Below are 16,615 nucleotides of genomic sequence, written 5' to 3' on the forward strand. Positions count from 1 at the left end.
TTCTTCTCATGCTTCAGATCTCTCTGATCTCCCCTTCTGCCCTCAGGCAGGAGAAAGCTCTGCTTTTAAGGGCTCATATGATTACACTGGATCCAACTGAATAATTTTCCTTTTGGCATAAACAAAACATAATCATGGGAATGATATCGGCATATTTATAGTTTTCACCCATACTCAAAGGGGAGGAGATTATACGAGGAAAAAGGTCATTAGGGATCATTCTTAGAATTACACCTACCACATGGTTCAATCATCATAACTAAGGAATAAACATGGAGGCAACAATATCTAACTGGAGGGAGGCCTTCAGCGGCATCACCAGGACTCAGGTCCCTGATGTTCAGTATCTTCATCAATAACTCGAGTTAAGAAATAATTGATTAGATAGAAGATAGACCAAAATTCTAAATATTTGAAACAACTGAAAATGATGGGGTGGACTCAACAGAGTGAAATTTAAGAAAGGCGAATACAAATTAAACTTGCAAGCACTTGCACATATACTGCATAGGGGAGATATGGTTAGATGGCGGCTCACAGGAAAAAGACCTAGGGTGTTTGATAGGTTCCAAGCTCAACATGAGAAATATCATTCACAGAAGAAAAATGTCCTCAGCATCTACCTAAAACAAATCTGTCTCTTTTAAAACATTTTAATATTTAAATTTTGAAAATTCTCTGTCCTCAGCATAAATACTCCAGTTCTAGGATCTATTCCGTATGCCATTCAGTTATGAGATCCTTCACCATCAAGTATTCATCTTTCTTTTTTCCTACACTAGTTAGTAAATGTCTTTCCTAAAAAGTGACAGAAAGAACTGAGAGTAGTGTCTGACATATGATCTCTCCCACAAAAGTAACAGCACACCTAGTAACTAAACTTCAGGAGTTATAATTATGCTTCATATTATGTGCATGTCTCAAATATGATTAGAAATTCTGGAAGTGACTTAGAAAACCCAAGAGAGTCAAGAATGAAATTCGTAGAATTATTAATACAAGGCAGTAGACAACAGAATAGAAGATATAGGGGTGGCCAGATGGCTCAGTTGGTTAGAGCCCGAGCTCTGAACAACAGAGTTGCTGGTTTGATTCCCACGTGGGCCAGTGAGCTGTGCCCGCTACAACTAGATTGAAGACAATGAGCTGCCATTGAGCTTTTGGAGGGGCAGCCGGATGGCTCAACTGGTTAGAGTGCGAGCTCTTAACAACAAGATTGCCAGTTCAATTCCCACATGGAATGGTGGGCTGCACCCCCTGCAACCAAAGATTGAAAACGGCAACTGGACTTGGAGCTGAGCTGTGCCCTCCACAACTAGATTGAAGGACAGCGACTTGACTTGCAGCTGAGGGGTCCTGGAAAAACACACTGTTCCCCAATATTCCCCAATTAAAAAAAATTAAAAAAAGAATAGAAGATACATTCATAAAAATCAATTTTCTCCTACATATACAAGTGAAAAAAAAGTTAAAGATATAATGAAAATAAGCAAAGATTTCTTAGCTACAGCACCAAAAACACAGTCCATAAGAGAAAAAAATTGATAAATTGGACCTCACCAATATTTTAAAATTTTGTTCTTCAAAAGACACCATTAAGAAAATGAAAAGATAAGCAACATACTGGGATAAAATGTTTTCAAACACAAAAGCAATGTATCCAGAATATACAAAGAATTCTTACAACGCAATAAGAAGAAAAGCAGACGAATTAAACAATAGGCAAAATATATGAACAGAGAGTATGCCAAAGAAGACATACAAATGGCTAATGAGCACATGAAAAGATGCTTAATATTTTTATTATGGAAGTGCAAATTCAAATTCAAATAAGATACTACTTCACAACTACTGTCAAGAATAGCTATAATAAATAAGACAGACAATACTAAGTGTTGTCAAAGATTTGGAGAAATGGGAACCCTCTTACATTGCTAGTTGGGATACAAAATGATACAGCCACTTTGGAAAATAGTCTGGCAGTTTCTCAAAAAGTTAGACATAAAACTGCTATAGCACCCAGCAATCCCTTCCTAGGTACCCACCCAAGACAAATGAAAACATATGTCTACAGAAAGACTTACATGCAGATTTCACAGCAGCATTATTTATAATAGCCCCAAATTAGAAATAACCTAAATGTCCATCAACAGGTGACTGGATAGACAAAATGTGTCATATCTATGAAAAGGGATATTATTCTGAAATAAAAGGAAAAAACTACTGACACATGTTCTATCATGGATGAACCCCAAAAACATTATGCAAGATGAAAGAAGCCAGATACAAGAGATCACATATTGTATGGCTCCATTTATAAGAAATGTCCAGAATAATCAAATTTATAGGGACAGAAACTACAGTAGTGGTTGCCTGGGGCTGGGGTGGAATGAGGATTAATTATAAATGAGCAAGAAGGATCTCACTGAGGGGGATGAAACTGTTATGAAATTGATTTATAGTGATGGTTATACCACTTCGTAAAATTACTAAAAATCATTGAAACTGTACACCTGTGTGTGTATACAGAGACTGCCAAAAAAAAGTATGCACATTTTAAGAGAGGAAAACACTGTGTTAAAATTGTAATACTCAATATATACCAATAACAAAAGATGAATACAAGTCATGTTTGACTTCTACAATTACAATAGGTGCTCAAAGTGGTTACCATCAGTGTCATTTTAACAGTTTTTCCCTTTCTTAAAATGTGTATACATTTTTGGCACCCTCTGTATATATAATGTGTGTATATATATGTATATATACACATGTGTACATATATATGTATACACACACACACACACACACACACATATATATATATACAATCTTAAATAGCAAAAAAATCTAAAGACTTAAGATAACAATAAAAATACTCAAAATCTATATAAAAATATTTATAAACTTTTCTGAGAAATATAATTGAAGTATAAGTAGGCAGAAATTATCATATTTTATAAAGATGAGTATTCCTTCAAAATAAACTTGAAGGTGTTAAGGTTCACCAATCGAAACCCTAATCTTTTATATTTTGGAACTTACAAAATGATTAAGGCTCATTTGAAAGAAGAAACAGAAGAGCTAAACAAAAAATAGAAAATGAAGATGGATGATGCAGACCTTTACTATAAAAATATTACAATTCATAACAAGCTATAATCCTTAAACAGTATGACACATAGATAGGTTGACATACTAATGAAACAGAATAGATACTTTGAGGTAGTGCGATAAACTCAGAACTTTGAATGGGCCTACCATTATTTACAAAAAACAAAATCAAATTATATAGTCCCTGAGATAGTTTCTGTGGGTTTTCCTTGCACAAGATTTCACAACTTGGAAAATCATCTTTTCTATATATCATGTTTTCTGATGGGGCTGTCAATCAAAGTATTTCCTACCCTCTCAGGAGTTGGCACAAGACTTAGGCTGGGCAAAATACTCTCTCATTGGTCGCAGTGACTGGCTCAGAGATGAGCCCATGATCCAAACAGAAGAAATCTCTTCAAGGAATCTGACATCTAGTGCTGGGAAAGGGAGGGTCTCTCTTCTTCTTGAATCAGAAGTCATAAAGGTGAGGGCATGAAGACCATCTTTCCAGACATTCAAAGAAAATCTGTGTAAGAAAGAATACTCAGAAGAAAGCAAAGTCATGGTGAGAGAGAGAGAGAGAGAGAGAGAGAGAGAGAGAGAGAGAGAGAGAGAGAGTTCAAGGACTGATAAGCTCCCTTTTTAGGCCCGGGAGCTATTTGCACTGCAGAAAGCTGGATTCATTTTCCAGGTATGTGAGATACGAAGTCCTCTTCCTGTTAAACTTAGTTTGACTTTGGCTTCTATCACTTGTAACTGAAAATGTATTGAGGAAAACACTCACTTTTCTCAATAGTCAAAAACTTTACCAAAGAAATTTTCAGATTTCAAGATGGCGCAGTAGGTAAACACTGTGCTTGCCTTCCCTTGCGACCACATCAAAATTACAACTAAACTACAGAACAACCATCATTGAGAATCACCTTAAGTTTAGCTGAAGCGAAGTCTTACAACTAACAACATATACAAGAAGCCACCTTGAGACAGGTAGGAGGGGCAGAGATGCGGAACAGACTGGCCCCACATCTGCATGAGACCATTAAACACTGGGAGGGATATCTTGGCTGCAGAGGTCCCCCACAGGAGGAGCGAGGGGTTCCAGCCCCACACCAGGCTCCCCAGCCCAGAGTTCAAGTGCCAGGAAAGGAAGTCCTCACAACTTCTGGCTGTGAAAACCAGCAGCAATTGTAGCTGAGTGATGTGGAGGACTGCTGCAGTTCCAGGAGATCCTCTTAAAGGGCCCACACATGAACTTACTTGCTGACAGACTCACTCACTCTGAGCTCCAGTACTGGGGAAGCCTCTTGAAAGGTTCCAGGGACATATGAGGAGGAACTGAGTTGTCTGGCTTCAGAGTGAAGGCTGGAGGGGTAGCTTTCTCCCACACAGAAGTGCTGGTAGAATCCATTGTTTCTTTGTTCAACCCTCCCCCCTCCAGCATGCAGGCAGCTGCCACCTCTGAGTCTCCATTAACCTAGCTGACACTGTTTGACTGCTGCTAGTGATTCCCTGAAACCCTGCCCCACCAAAATTTTGGGCCCATCCAAGCTGCTTCCAGTGGCTTTTCCATACAAAAAGCCTGTCTTGGTTCATGCTGTGAACTTTTCCTAAAATCTCTCAAGGGTTCACAAAACCCAGATAAGCAGCATTTAGCTGTCCCATGCCTCTTGCTGAGCAGCACCAAGCTTAGCACTGGTGGCAGCCAGATTTGGTTTGCAGCTTGACCTCTTGAGGCATCTCCAAGTTCAGCATCAGTGGCAGCCATCTGTAGATTGCTTTGTGGCTCATGCCAGGTGGACCTGGCAGAGCACAGGTTGTGACTGAACTTGGCTTCTAAGGAGACCCTGGGGATGACATGCCCAGTGGCCCGCTTCAGAACAAGCTGGGGCATCACCCAGCCACTTCCAAGCATGACACACCCAAAGTGCAGAATGGGAAGGCACTGGAGTTCTGTTAGTCAAATCCTGCTCCACTGGGTCACCCTTGCACAACAACTCCTCCACTGTAGTCATGGCCAGTCCTCACAACCCATCAGTGTGAGGCTCAATACCTCCCACTGATGTGCAAACAGCAACCAAAGCTCAACTACAACAGGAAGGTACATGCAACCCACACAAGGGACACATCTGGAGCACATGGCTCAGGTGACTAGGGAGAATGTGCAACTGGCCCCTACAGGATACCTACTACATAAAGGCACTCTGCTAAGACTGGGAGACATAGCAGCCCTACCTAATATACAGAAACAAACACAGGGAAGCAGCCAAAATGGGGAGACAAAGAAACATGTCTCAAATGAAAGAACACAGCAAAGTTCCAGAGAAAGACCTAAACAAAATGGAGACAAGCAATCTACAAGGTACAGAATTCAAAACATTGGTTATAAGGATGCTCAATGATCTCAGTGAGAACTTCAACAAAGAGATGGGAAACATAAAAATGTAGATAGAAAGCATAAAAAAAGAACCAGTAAGAAATACAAAATACAATAACTGAAATGAACAATACATTAGAGGGAATCAACAGTAGATTAGATGAAGCAGAGGATAGAGTCAGCAATTTGGAAGATAAGGTAACAGGAAACATCCAAATAGAACAGCAAAAAGAAAAAGGAATCCAAAAAATGAGGACAGTTTGAGGGGTCACTGGGACGGCATCAAGTGTAACAACATTCACATCACAGGGAACCAGAAGGAGAAGAGAAAAAGCAAGGAATTGAAAACCTATTTGAAGAAATAATGATAGAAAACTCCCCTAACCTGGCAAAGGAAATAGACATACAAGCCCAAGAAGGTCAGACAATCCCAAACAAGGTGACCCAAAGAGGACCACACCAAGACACATCATAATGAAAATGCCAAAAGTTAAAGACAAAGAAAGAATCTTAAAAGCAGCAAGAGAAAAACAGTTAGTTACCTACAAGGGAGCTCCCATAAGCCTGTCAGCTGATTTCTCAACAGAAACTATGCAGGCCAGAAGGGATTGGCATGAAATACTCAGTGATTAAAAACAAGGACCTACAACAAAGATTACTTTACAGAGCAAAGCTATTATTTAGAATCAAAGAACAGATAAAGAGCTCCCCAGGTAAGAACAAGCTAAATTAATTCATCACCACCAAACCAGTGTTATAAGGAATGTTAGAGGAACTTCTTTAAGATGAAAAAAAATGTGAATAATAAAATGGCAATAACTACATATCAATCAATAATTACTTTAAATGTAAATGGATTAAATGCTCCAATCAAAAGACATATGGATAAGTGGATAAGAAAACAAGACCCTTACATATGCTGCCTAGAAGAGACTCACTTTAGATAGAAAGACACACACAGACTAAAAGTAAACATTTGGAAAAAGATAGTTCATGAAAATGGAAAAAAAAACAACACCAAAAGCTGGGGATATATATATATATATATATATATATATATATATATATATATATATATATATATGAAGACAAATAGACTGTAACATATAACAGATAAAATAGATTGTAAAACAGAGGCTATAACAAGAGACAATGAAGAACCCAGTAATCCAACTTTTGGGTATTTATCCAAAGAAACCCAAAATGCTACTTCGAGGGGATGTGTGCATCCATTTGCTTATTCACTGCAGCATTGTTTATAATAGCTGAGATGTGGAGGCAGCCTGGGTGTCTGTCAGTGGATGAATGGACAGAAAGGAGGTGGTGCATATATGCAATGCAATATTGCTCAGCCATGGAGGGAATGGGATCTTGCCATCTGCGGCAACATGGAGGGCCTTGGAGGATATTGTGCTGAGTGGAGTATGTCAGATAGAGAAAGACAGATGCAATGTGATTTCACTTGTGTATGGAATCTAAAGAACAAAATAAATAAACAAACAAAACAGAAACAAACATATAGATACAAAGAACATTTTGATGGTTGCCAGATGGGAGGGGGGTTGGACGGTGGATGAAACGTGGGAAGTGATTAAGAAGTACAAATTGCTTGTTACAAAGTATTCATGAGAATGTAGGGTATAGCATAAGAAATATAGTCAATAATATTATAATAACTATGTATGGTGTCAGATGGGTACTAGATTTATTGGGGTGATAGATGGGAGGGATATTTGGAACAGGGAAGGGATTAAGAAATACAAATTGGTAATTACAAAATAGTCATGGGGATGTAAAGTAAAGCATAGTGAATATAATCAATAATATGGCAATAACTATGTATAGTGTCAGACGGGTATTAGACTAGTCAGGGGAATGACTTCTTAATTATATAAATGTCTCACCACTATGCTGTACACCTGAAATTAATATAAAATAATACTGAATGTCAACTCGAATAAAAATTTCAAAAGGGGGTAAAAGGTGAAGAGAAATAAGATGTTCAAATTTCCAGGTATAAAACAAGTTTGGGATATAATTTACTGCAAAGGGAATACAGTCAATAATATTATGATAGCGTGGTACAGTGTCAGATGGTTGCTGGACTTACCATGGTGATCACTTCTTTAGGTATATAAATGTTGAATAACTGGTGTACACATGAAACTAATATATTTTATGTTAGCTATATTTTATTCAAAATATTTTTAAAAATTAAATTTAAAAAAGTAATAAAATAGGCAATGACAGTAACAAATAATTCAGAGGATAGGAAAATCTAATAGTCAATAAACTCATAAAAATGCTCAGGCCTGTGAGCAATTAAGGATATCCAGATTCAAATAAGATACCATTTTATCTTACAAAATTGACAACATTTTAACAATACTTAATGCTGGTGAGAATATCGTGAGGTGAACAGTCTCATAAACTGCTGGTCAGAATGAGAGCAACATTTTTCTCAAGAATAACTTAAAAATACATATCATCTAATTATCCTGCTTCTTAGAATCTCTCCTGGGGAAATAATGAGAAATACAGTAAAAATTTATATATAAATGAGTTCCTGGCAGCTTTATTTTTAATAGTAAAAGCTTAGATATAACATAAATATGTCATATTTACATAAATTATGGGATGCTAGTAAATAGAATGTAATTCTACTAGTATTAGAGTGGATTAGATGACTAAAGAATAAGCACATGATACAATGTGACATAAAAAAAGCAATCTATGATATTTTATATACAGCATATGACTGCAATTTCATCGTTTCAAAATCTACAACTAGAAGGAAACAGACTAAATGTTAGCAATGATTATCTCTGGGTGACTTTTATTTTCTTTGTTTACAGATTACTAAGTTTTCTAATAAAAATATCAGAGAAAAACTTTTTTAAAAAAGTGTCTGACTTTAGCTAGGTGTGTCCTTGTTCAGCAAATTACCTTCAAAGACTTTTGCATCAATTATATCTCACCTACTTGCCATAGTTCCTGAGAAATTAAGAGGTACTCAAAATTGATAAGCAGTTGATTAAAACATTACTTAACACAGCAAAGGGCTGAAAGGGCATTTGTGTGTGAAAGTGAGGGAAGGGGAGTAAAGGGGGAGGTCATCCAAAGGTTAAGAAACAACTTATGAGAATTACTTTTGTTCAGCCTGAAAAAGCATTTCCATTTACATCTCAGCTTTGTGCCAAAGTCCTGCGACAATGGCTGAGCCATTGTGCCTGCTTATGTATTCTAGTCCCGTCCAGGCAGTGGGAAATTCCAAAGAAATAGGCACAATCAGTCGGATGTACTGTAATGTGGGTGTGCTTTTAATGAATGTGCAAAGGTTGTACGGATCAATTGTCCATTTGATTAATTCCTCTGGCAGGAGAGAATTAAATGTACTTAAGCTACACACCAGCAAAAGCTGAATGCTCTTTAAAATGTGATTTTCTGTGTTAAGGCCAATTTTTTTCTGGGCAAAACATTTCTTGAGATAATAATGGAAGTCAATGAGAAAATGGAATTTGCCATATAAATATTCACAACATACCACTTTGTCAGAAAAGCATCAAATGGGCAAGACAAGGTCAAAGTCTATATGGTATTTGCCATTATTTGCAGCAAATCTTCCTTTCAAGTCCTTATTTATATCATTTCATAGAAGAGGTGATAAATTCCGATTTTAGAAATTCACTGTCAAAACTTTACCCTTTCCCTCTATCAGGCATTCATCATTAGCTGACCAGAGATTTGGAAATCCAAAAGAGGTAATTATCTTCTTCAACTCCTTGGCAGGTGTGAAGCCCCAGGGAAAAGAGAAGCCTTGTACTTTTTTATCACATGGAATGATACTGTCTGATATGTCAATGGAAAGCAAGGGAATATTCTTAATTGTATGGAAAAGCGGGGCCCATGTCCAAAGTCTCAGAAATCATTTCACTGAATTCACTCAAGGAGTATTTCTTGAATGCCTAGTACGTGCCAGGTATGGTGCTGAGTCCTGAGAGTAGAGCAGTGAGCTAATCAAAGTCAACATTATCACGGAACATATACTCTAGAGTGAATGGCAGACATTAATCAAGTTGCTCAAATATATGATAACTTCATTATTCTGTTCCAAGTGATATCAATTCCCTATTAGCTCAGATTCCAAGGCAGCAGACAAAATCACCACAAAAGAGAATACCGGACTTCCTTCCTGTTTAGGATAGGTGTCTTGCTGAGAATCACTATAAGACAAAGACACATAACAGGGTCCACTCTGCTCGAAGCTTGAGGTGTGGAAACTTTTCCTTTAACCCACACGGAATAAGTCCCTCCAGCTGACCGAGCCCAAGTAAAGCCCAATAAAACCCGGCAGATGCCAAGACCCCGAGAACTGTTGCTGCCTTTACGGTCCCAGCTGCAGAGAAATCTGCATCTGCCTCTGAACAGACATTACCTACCTTTTAGCCTAAGCTGGGGCAGAGGAGGGTCAGTTCCCAGCTAAGAGCAGAAGACAGAAATACCATTTATCCCAGGACCTTATTCCCATTTCCTTCTCCAGGAGCCAAGGCACAGACACAGTCCTGCATAGATCCCTCCTCTGAGACAACCTCCCCTTCTTGATTCTGTCTATTCTTATTTTTAAATATTCAAGTACCATTCATTCACTCGCCAGATATTAATTCAACATCCAATGGTACTGGTGACATAGCAACAAACAAGACTGACAAAGGTCCCTGACTGTAAAAAGTTTATATTCTGAAAGAGAATGCAGCCAACAAGCAAGCAAGCAAGGTCATTTCAGAATGTGGGAAACATCAGGAAGAAGATAAGCAGAGAGATCCATCAGGGTTACTGGGACGTGTGTGTGCGCGCGCGCTGGGAGAGGCTGTCTTTTAGCAAGAGTGGTCATGGAAGGTCTCCTCAGAACTGAGAGTAGAACTAAAGGGGAGAAGGTGACAGTGGAACAGAGAGTGTGGAGAAGGACATTCCAGGCAGAGGGAACTACGTGTGTAAAAGGCTCTAAGTCGGAATGAACTTAAAGGGATCAAGGAACAGAAAGGAGGTCAGTGTGGCTGGGGTGCAGGGAGTGAGGCGTCAGGCTTGTTGATGGGAATTCCTAGGTCCCACGAGGAATCCATATTTTCGTCAGTGCAGTGAGGAGCGACTACAGATGGTGATGTGACCTCGCCAGGCTTCCACAATAAACAGCAAGTGCGGAGTGATTTGAGTGGGCTTCTGAGTATAAGATCTTTGTAGAATAGGCAAGAAAATGAATTAAAGAAATGAAAAGCACAGGGGGACATGAACCATGAGGTCTTACTTTATGGATGATGTTTGGAGTTTCAACTACTCTGGATTTCCCACATCCCTATTAATTCCATGAATATAGTGATTACAATTTAACTAAACATTATTTGGAAATATATCTGAGGATGTAACCAGAACACATGCAATACCACTTAGAATTGGCAGAGGGAAAATTAAGATCCTATTTGGCCATCTTATCCTTCAAAATTTATGACAATCTCTTCACTGCCTGCAAGTCACTTCGAGTGAGCCAGTCATGCAAGTATGCAACTCTTTTTGAAGAGAAGAAGAGATTTAGTGTTGAATGGAATGATAAGGGGAAAGGGCACCAGCTCTTAGAAGACTTTACAGAAGTCTCAGCAGAATTAAAATATCATTTCTCACATGGATCATGACCTTATTCCCTGTCCTTTCTCTCCTTTGCCCACGTTCTGCTCGCAAATAAATCTTCATAAAATACATTTCAATCGTTTTATTCCTATGATGAAAAATTTTCAATACTTTATCACTACTTACTTACTTACTGGTGAATGTATTCTTCACAATTTACAGTCTGATTCTTAGCTGCTTTCCGAGCCTTATGAACAACTAACCGCCTCCCCCAAAGTCAAGACTCTATTCCCTCTTCCAGGAACATGTCTGGAGCTTTCCCATTTCCTCAATGACTTGCCCACAAAAATTCCATTTTCCAGAATGCTTGCTAGTAGCTCTTTAATTTGGGGGGCTCGCAGACCACTTTAACAATGAATGAACATTATATAGACCCTCTCAATAGAAAGAGTGACATGAGCACAGATTTCTGTACAATGTCACGGAAACCCTGACAGTCATTCTACAACCTACTGAACTCCTACTGGAATCCCACACATCCTTCAAGGGCCAGGTCAGATGCCCTCTCTTCCTTGAAGCATTACCAGTCCTCTTCTTCCCACAGTGGGTGGGACCCTCCGTTCCCAGAGTGCTTACACTGCTAAGTCACTTGCTTGGAAATTAGCAGCATATGGCTTTGAGCCCTATCTGATACTACGGTCTTGCACTTTTTCCCCTGCTGCTATTTAAATTTTTATCTACATACGCGTATGTTTTATTTCCCTCACTAGAATCAGAGTTTAAGGGCAGGACTTGTTTTAGTCATTCCTAGTGACTAGTTCAGTGTCTGGCATGAATTCATTTATAAGTGAATTAACATGAATGGCAGAGAATATGGTTCCCTAAAAAATAGGAACTACCTTTATCTTTGTATCCTCAGAGTGAGAGGTGCTGAATAAATGTGCTAATTGATTGATAAGAGAAAAAGTAATAGGGATACTTTACTGAATATTTCCACACCAAACTCCTTACAAGCATTGCTATCTTTTACCCTTACGAGACTCATGTGAGGTGTGAGCTACTACCTCCATTTCACACATGAGGAAATCAAGAATTAGGTCAAGTTTTTCATGGTCAAATAGCTGGTATGCATTAGAGCCAGCGTTAGAATGCAGGTGTGAATGACTACCTGGTCATTTCCTCAAAAATTTACATCTCATTGATTTGCTCTGTGGTTTGTTCTGAGAAGGACTCTGCCCTACATCCTTTCCGTTTTATTTTAAATCTGTTAAGTCAGCCCTCCCCCTCCCCCCAGCAGCTCTGAGGACAAATAGCAAGTGACAGTGGCCTTGATCCTAGATGGCCGTTGGATGGCCTGAGCCAGACAGCAGTAGGGTTCTCTGTCAAATGCTGATGCCAGCACTCACCTGTCTGTCAACGGTGTGATGACCAGGCGAGGTGTGTTCCCTAGGTACTCATAGGAATACAGAAACTGGGCATCACAGATATTGGCGAGGCAGTGTTTGGCCTCGTCGTCCCAACGATGCCGCAGCTGGGACAGCCAGACAAAGGCCTGGGCATTGTCTACCTAAAGAGAGGGGGCAGAGAATATGGGTGAGACACAGTGTTCAACAGGTAGCGGGTGGCCCCTTGGCCACAGGATGGCTTGGATGTTATCGACCAGTCAAGAGTTCAGCACGCTGTGCCCACCTCAGCACAGAAAGCATGAGCTGCTCTGATTACTCTGTTTTCCTGGCGTTTTAAAAGGTCAGAGCAGCCAGCTCTTTAGCCAGTGCAGTCTGAGGTCCCCATGTTTTTGCCATATGCAAGCTTCTCTCTAACCCCAATATTAATGATGTAGCTGCCCACAAAGAGGGACAGTCCTGGATGTTTGCGACTCACCTTCTGAGCAATCATCTTTGCCACCACATCGCGGGCATGCACGTCGATGGTGCATATTGTCATGATTTTCTGCCGGTCCCCCTTGGAGAGCTGGCCAATCAACATGGTGATGAGGGTTTTCAGCTGGGCCACTTGCTTCTTATAATAGTCCTTCATGGCATTCTCATAGCCTTCCTCCAGCCTGGCAAACGCAATGCCCACCTCTGTGGTCCACCAGATCTGAGTGCAGGTCAGGGCCACCTGTGGCGTCAAGAGTTGCTTAGTAAAGCTACTATGGAGACTGTCTCCAAAACCAGCCCACTCATCACACAGAAAGGACTCAGAATGTAAGTGGGTGAGTGACATAAGCCCATCCCTCCCTCTTCCACCAGCACGGACTAAGTGAGCCACGTGCCTCTAAATCCTTGGCAATGGGAAGTGGTTACAACACAGTGGGGAATGCACTTTCTGCTCTTGAAAAACATATCATTTGGTTGAGAACAACTAAAGACTTACTCTAGACCAGGGGTGTCCAAACTGCGGCCCGCGGGCCAACTGCAGCCCGCGATCCATTCTTAATTGGCCCGCAGCGAATTCCAAAAATATATTTAGTTTACTTAAATAAACCAGGTGAGGCAATATGTACTTCACCTTGAGTGAGTGGCCTGGCTGTTTGTGTATTTTACCGCATGTGGCCCTTCGTAAAAAATGTTGAAAAAAGTTTGGACACCCCTGCTCTAGACAATGCCAGTGGCTTTTAGACACTGCTACACTGATCATTCCATTTTGCAGCGTCTTTCCTGTGTTTGAGAGGAGAACAATATCTCAACATCTCAACAACACTCGGTCTTCCCTCTGTTCTAGAAACTCTTGTGGCCCGAGCGTACTAATTTAGTGAGCCACTGCTTATCATTTGTGGCCTACGTCTGCTTGTCCATAATACGTTCACTACATTTTTTATTTCTTAAAACCTATCACCTTGAAAGGCTTACTCTTGAAATTCAAGGTGAATTATACTGAAATTCAATGCGGTAGTGTGATTTGCATTTTTCAGAGTCTCAAAATAAATGGATAAAGTGATTCAAACGAGCATTTCTTTTGTTCAGTGAAAAACTTAATATGAAAAATGCATAATTTTGATTATTCATGGCAGAGAATTTAGATTCATTGATCATCTGCAGGCTCCTCTGGTTTGGGAGACACGGTTCTAGATGATATGTCACAATAGTAGCAGGCAGCAAATTTTCTTGTCTCGAACTTCTGATCCAGGTAAACAAGGGATGCTGATGGGAATTATTTCCTTTGTGAAACAGAATTCTGTTGCAATAAAGAGTACCATTTCTTAATTTATCTTTTTTTTTTTTTTTTTTTTAATTTATTGGGGTGACAATTGTTAGTAAAATTACATAGATTTCAGGTGTACAATTCTGTATTACATCATCTATAAATCCCATTGTGTGTTCACCACCCAGAATCAGTTCTCCTTCCATCACCATATATTTGATCCCCCTTACCCTCATCTCTCACCCCCCACCCCCCTGTTTTTACCTTTGGATTTAGACATATTGGATGTTGTTAAAGAAGTTCCTCCTGCATTGTGATTTTTTGGGGTGATTTGATTGTGAGGTGCCAACTGTACTATTAAAAAAGACACCTGCTGCAGTCCTGACTTGTTTCTCTTCTCACTGTGTGTTTACACTTGCTGTCAACATTTTCCCACTTTCTTCTCACTTCTCAACCGCATGCAATGTGGCCCCTTCTCTACCACTCCACGGAAATGACCTCACCAAGTTCATGTCCACTCCTCAGCCTCTTTACTTTGCTTGATCTCTTAGAAGTGCATGGTGTAATTGACCTATCAACAATTTCTTTTTTGGTTCCCATGATTACCATTTTCTGGGTTTCCTTATATCTAAAATGGTGCTATTTCTCATTCTGCTTTGCTAGCTCCTCCTTGCCTACTCAGCCTCTGAATGATGCTCAGGGGTTTGTTCTACGCCCTCATCCCAGTCTACATACCTTCCAAGGGCAACTTTATCTACTCCTACGCCTACAATGACCACCAAATATCAGCAACCTCCAAATATATTAGCATCAGTAGCATGCCACCAACGGGGGAAGGGATGAGAGCTGTGCTACAGCCAGTCATTTAAAAAAATTCCTCATTAGTTCTCCCCTTTCTCTTATTACCCTCCTGAGAACCCTATTAAAGATTCAGACATGACTTAGAATCAAGTCAGAATCCCTAACATGGTCTATAATTGGCCTCAAGTTTCCTCTGCAGAATCCATCGCTGCCTCTTGCTCCCTCCTCCCCTTACTCTCGCTTCAGCCACACTCAGTTCCTCACACACAGTACGCTCTCCCTTGCTGCTGAGCCTTCACCCATGCTTTTCCTCATGCTTGGTTGTTCTTTCCCTCCATCTTTAACTTGTTGTCTCTTATATCAAATCTCAGCTTAAATATCGTAGAGGGCTGGTCCCCAGCCCCCACTACATAACTATATGCTCCTGGAGTACCCTCTTATCATCATACTAGGTCCCATTGTAAGTGACTGAATTACACACCAGTCTGCAAACTCCAGCCGTGCAGGGTTTATTGTCTTGTTCCCTGCTGGTGTCTCCTGTACGCAGCAAAAAGCTTAGCACAAAGTAGGCTGCATCAACGAGGTGAATTGTTTCCATTTTCTCCCTACTGTAGCCAACGAGGGTAAAAATGGACAACCCTTCATTCTCCAAGGTTATGGCTGACAATTCTCTTGCTCCCTCTTGCTGACCCCTCACAGACCAGCCTCTCCTGGTTGCGAAGCAAACAGTAAGTTTGATGTCTGGTAGCCCTGAAGACTGAAGGAGGCCCCTGAGGAATACAGCCTAGTGGAGGATCGGGGCCCACAAAGTCCTGGTTAGGACAATACCTGAGCTGGATAGTCAAAAAGCCACAGCTCCCTCGGCTTCTCCTCATAGGCAGTGACCCCTTCTGTCATCTCATGCCTCACGGTGGCCTTCATGTGAGCAAGCACATGGTTCAACCATATTTCCACCTGAAAGAAGAACTCTGGGTTAGTCACTGGGCTCCTACAAAGACATTGTCACTAATACATTTTCTTCCACCCAGCCTGAGGCAGTGAAGAAAATGGAGCCCCGGCATGAGGTACAACCTCAAATGGCTGCCAGAGGCACAAGGAGACATTTAATTCATGTAACCCAGGACAGCAATAGGTGAGAAAAGCTCAATTAGCAACAGGTGGATGTGCCCATTTGGAACACGCAGGGCAGACAGGCAGGTTAAGGGGCTGGGGGGTAGGGGCTGCCATCCAGAGTTTATACAACGAAATCCTAGTCTGGGTTGAGCTAGGTGTAAATAAGTCAGTAGATTCTCATGGCTGTGTATGCTGAGTATGGAAATGTAAGCCAGGATTGTTTTTCCAACTGCATGGTTCTGGGTCTACAAAAACAACACGTTCTGAATCAAACCCTAGGATGCCTTTCATAAAATGGAAAATGTCTGATTATTTTCTGGTGTACTAGAAGATACATGTGGATGAAGGTGGAACTCTATAAAAGATATTTTCTCCAGTTGATACTTTGGGTTAGATTAGAACTAGATTAGGACAATGCTTTGTTGGGTCATTTAGGATAATGGACAAAGAAGGACTTATACCTTAGTG

At 40.3% G+C, this 16,615-nt stretch overlaps 1 protein-coding gene across 1 annotated transcript in view; it reads right to left on the minus strand.

Moving 5' to 3' along the window:
- DNAH9 (dynein axonemal heavy chain 9) overlaps positions 1-16,615 on the minus strand; it is a 241,202-nt gene that overhangs the window by 200,089 nt on the left and 24,498 nt on the right. The window contains exons 7-9 of the mRNA XM_074319350.1: positions 15,863-15,988; positions 12,971-13,210; positions 12,496-12,656 (exon numbers count right to left, since the gene is read on the minus strand). Coding sequence (XP_074175451.1) covers positions 12,496-12,656; positions 12,971-13,210; positions 15,863-15,988 — 527 coding nt within the window. The remainder of the gene's footprint in view (positions 1-12,495; positions 12,657-12,970; positions 13,211-15,862; positions 15,989-16,615) is intronic.

This window comes from Rhinolophus sinicus, linkage group LG15, assembly GCF_036562045.2.
Source record: "Rhinolophus sinicus isolate RSC01 linkage group LG15, ASM3656204v1, whole genome shotgun sequence".
Classification (NCBI taxonomy): domain Eukaryota; kingdom Metazoa; phylum Chordata; class Mammalia; order Chiroptera; family Rhinolophidae; genus Rhinolophus; species Rhinolophus sinicus.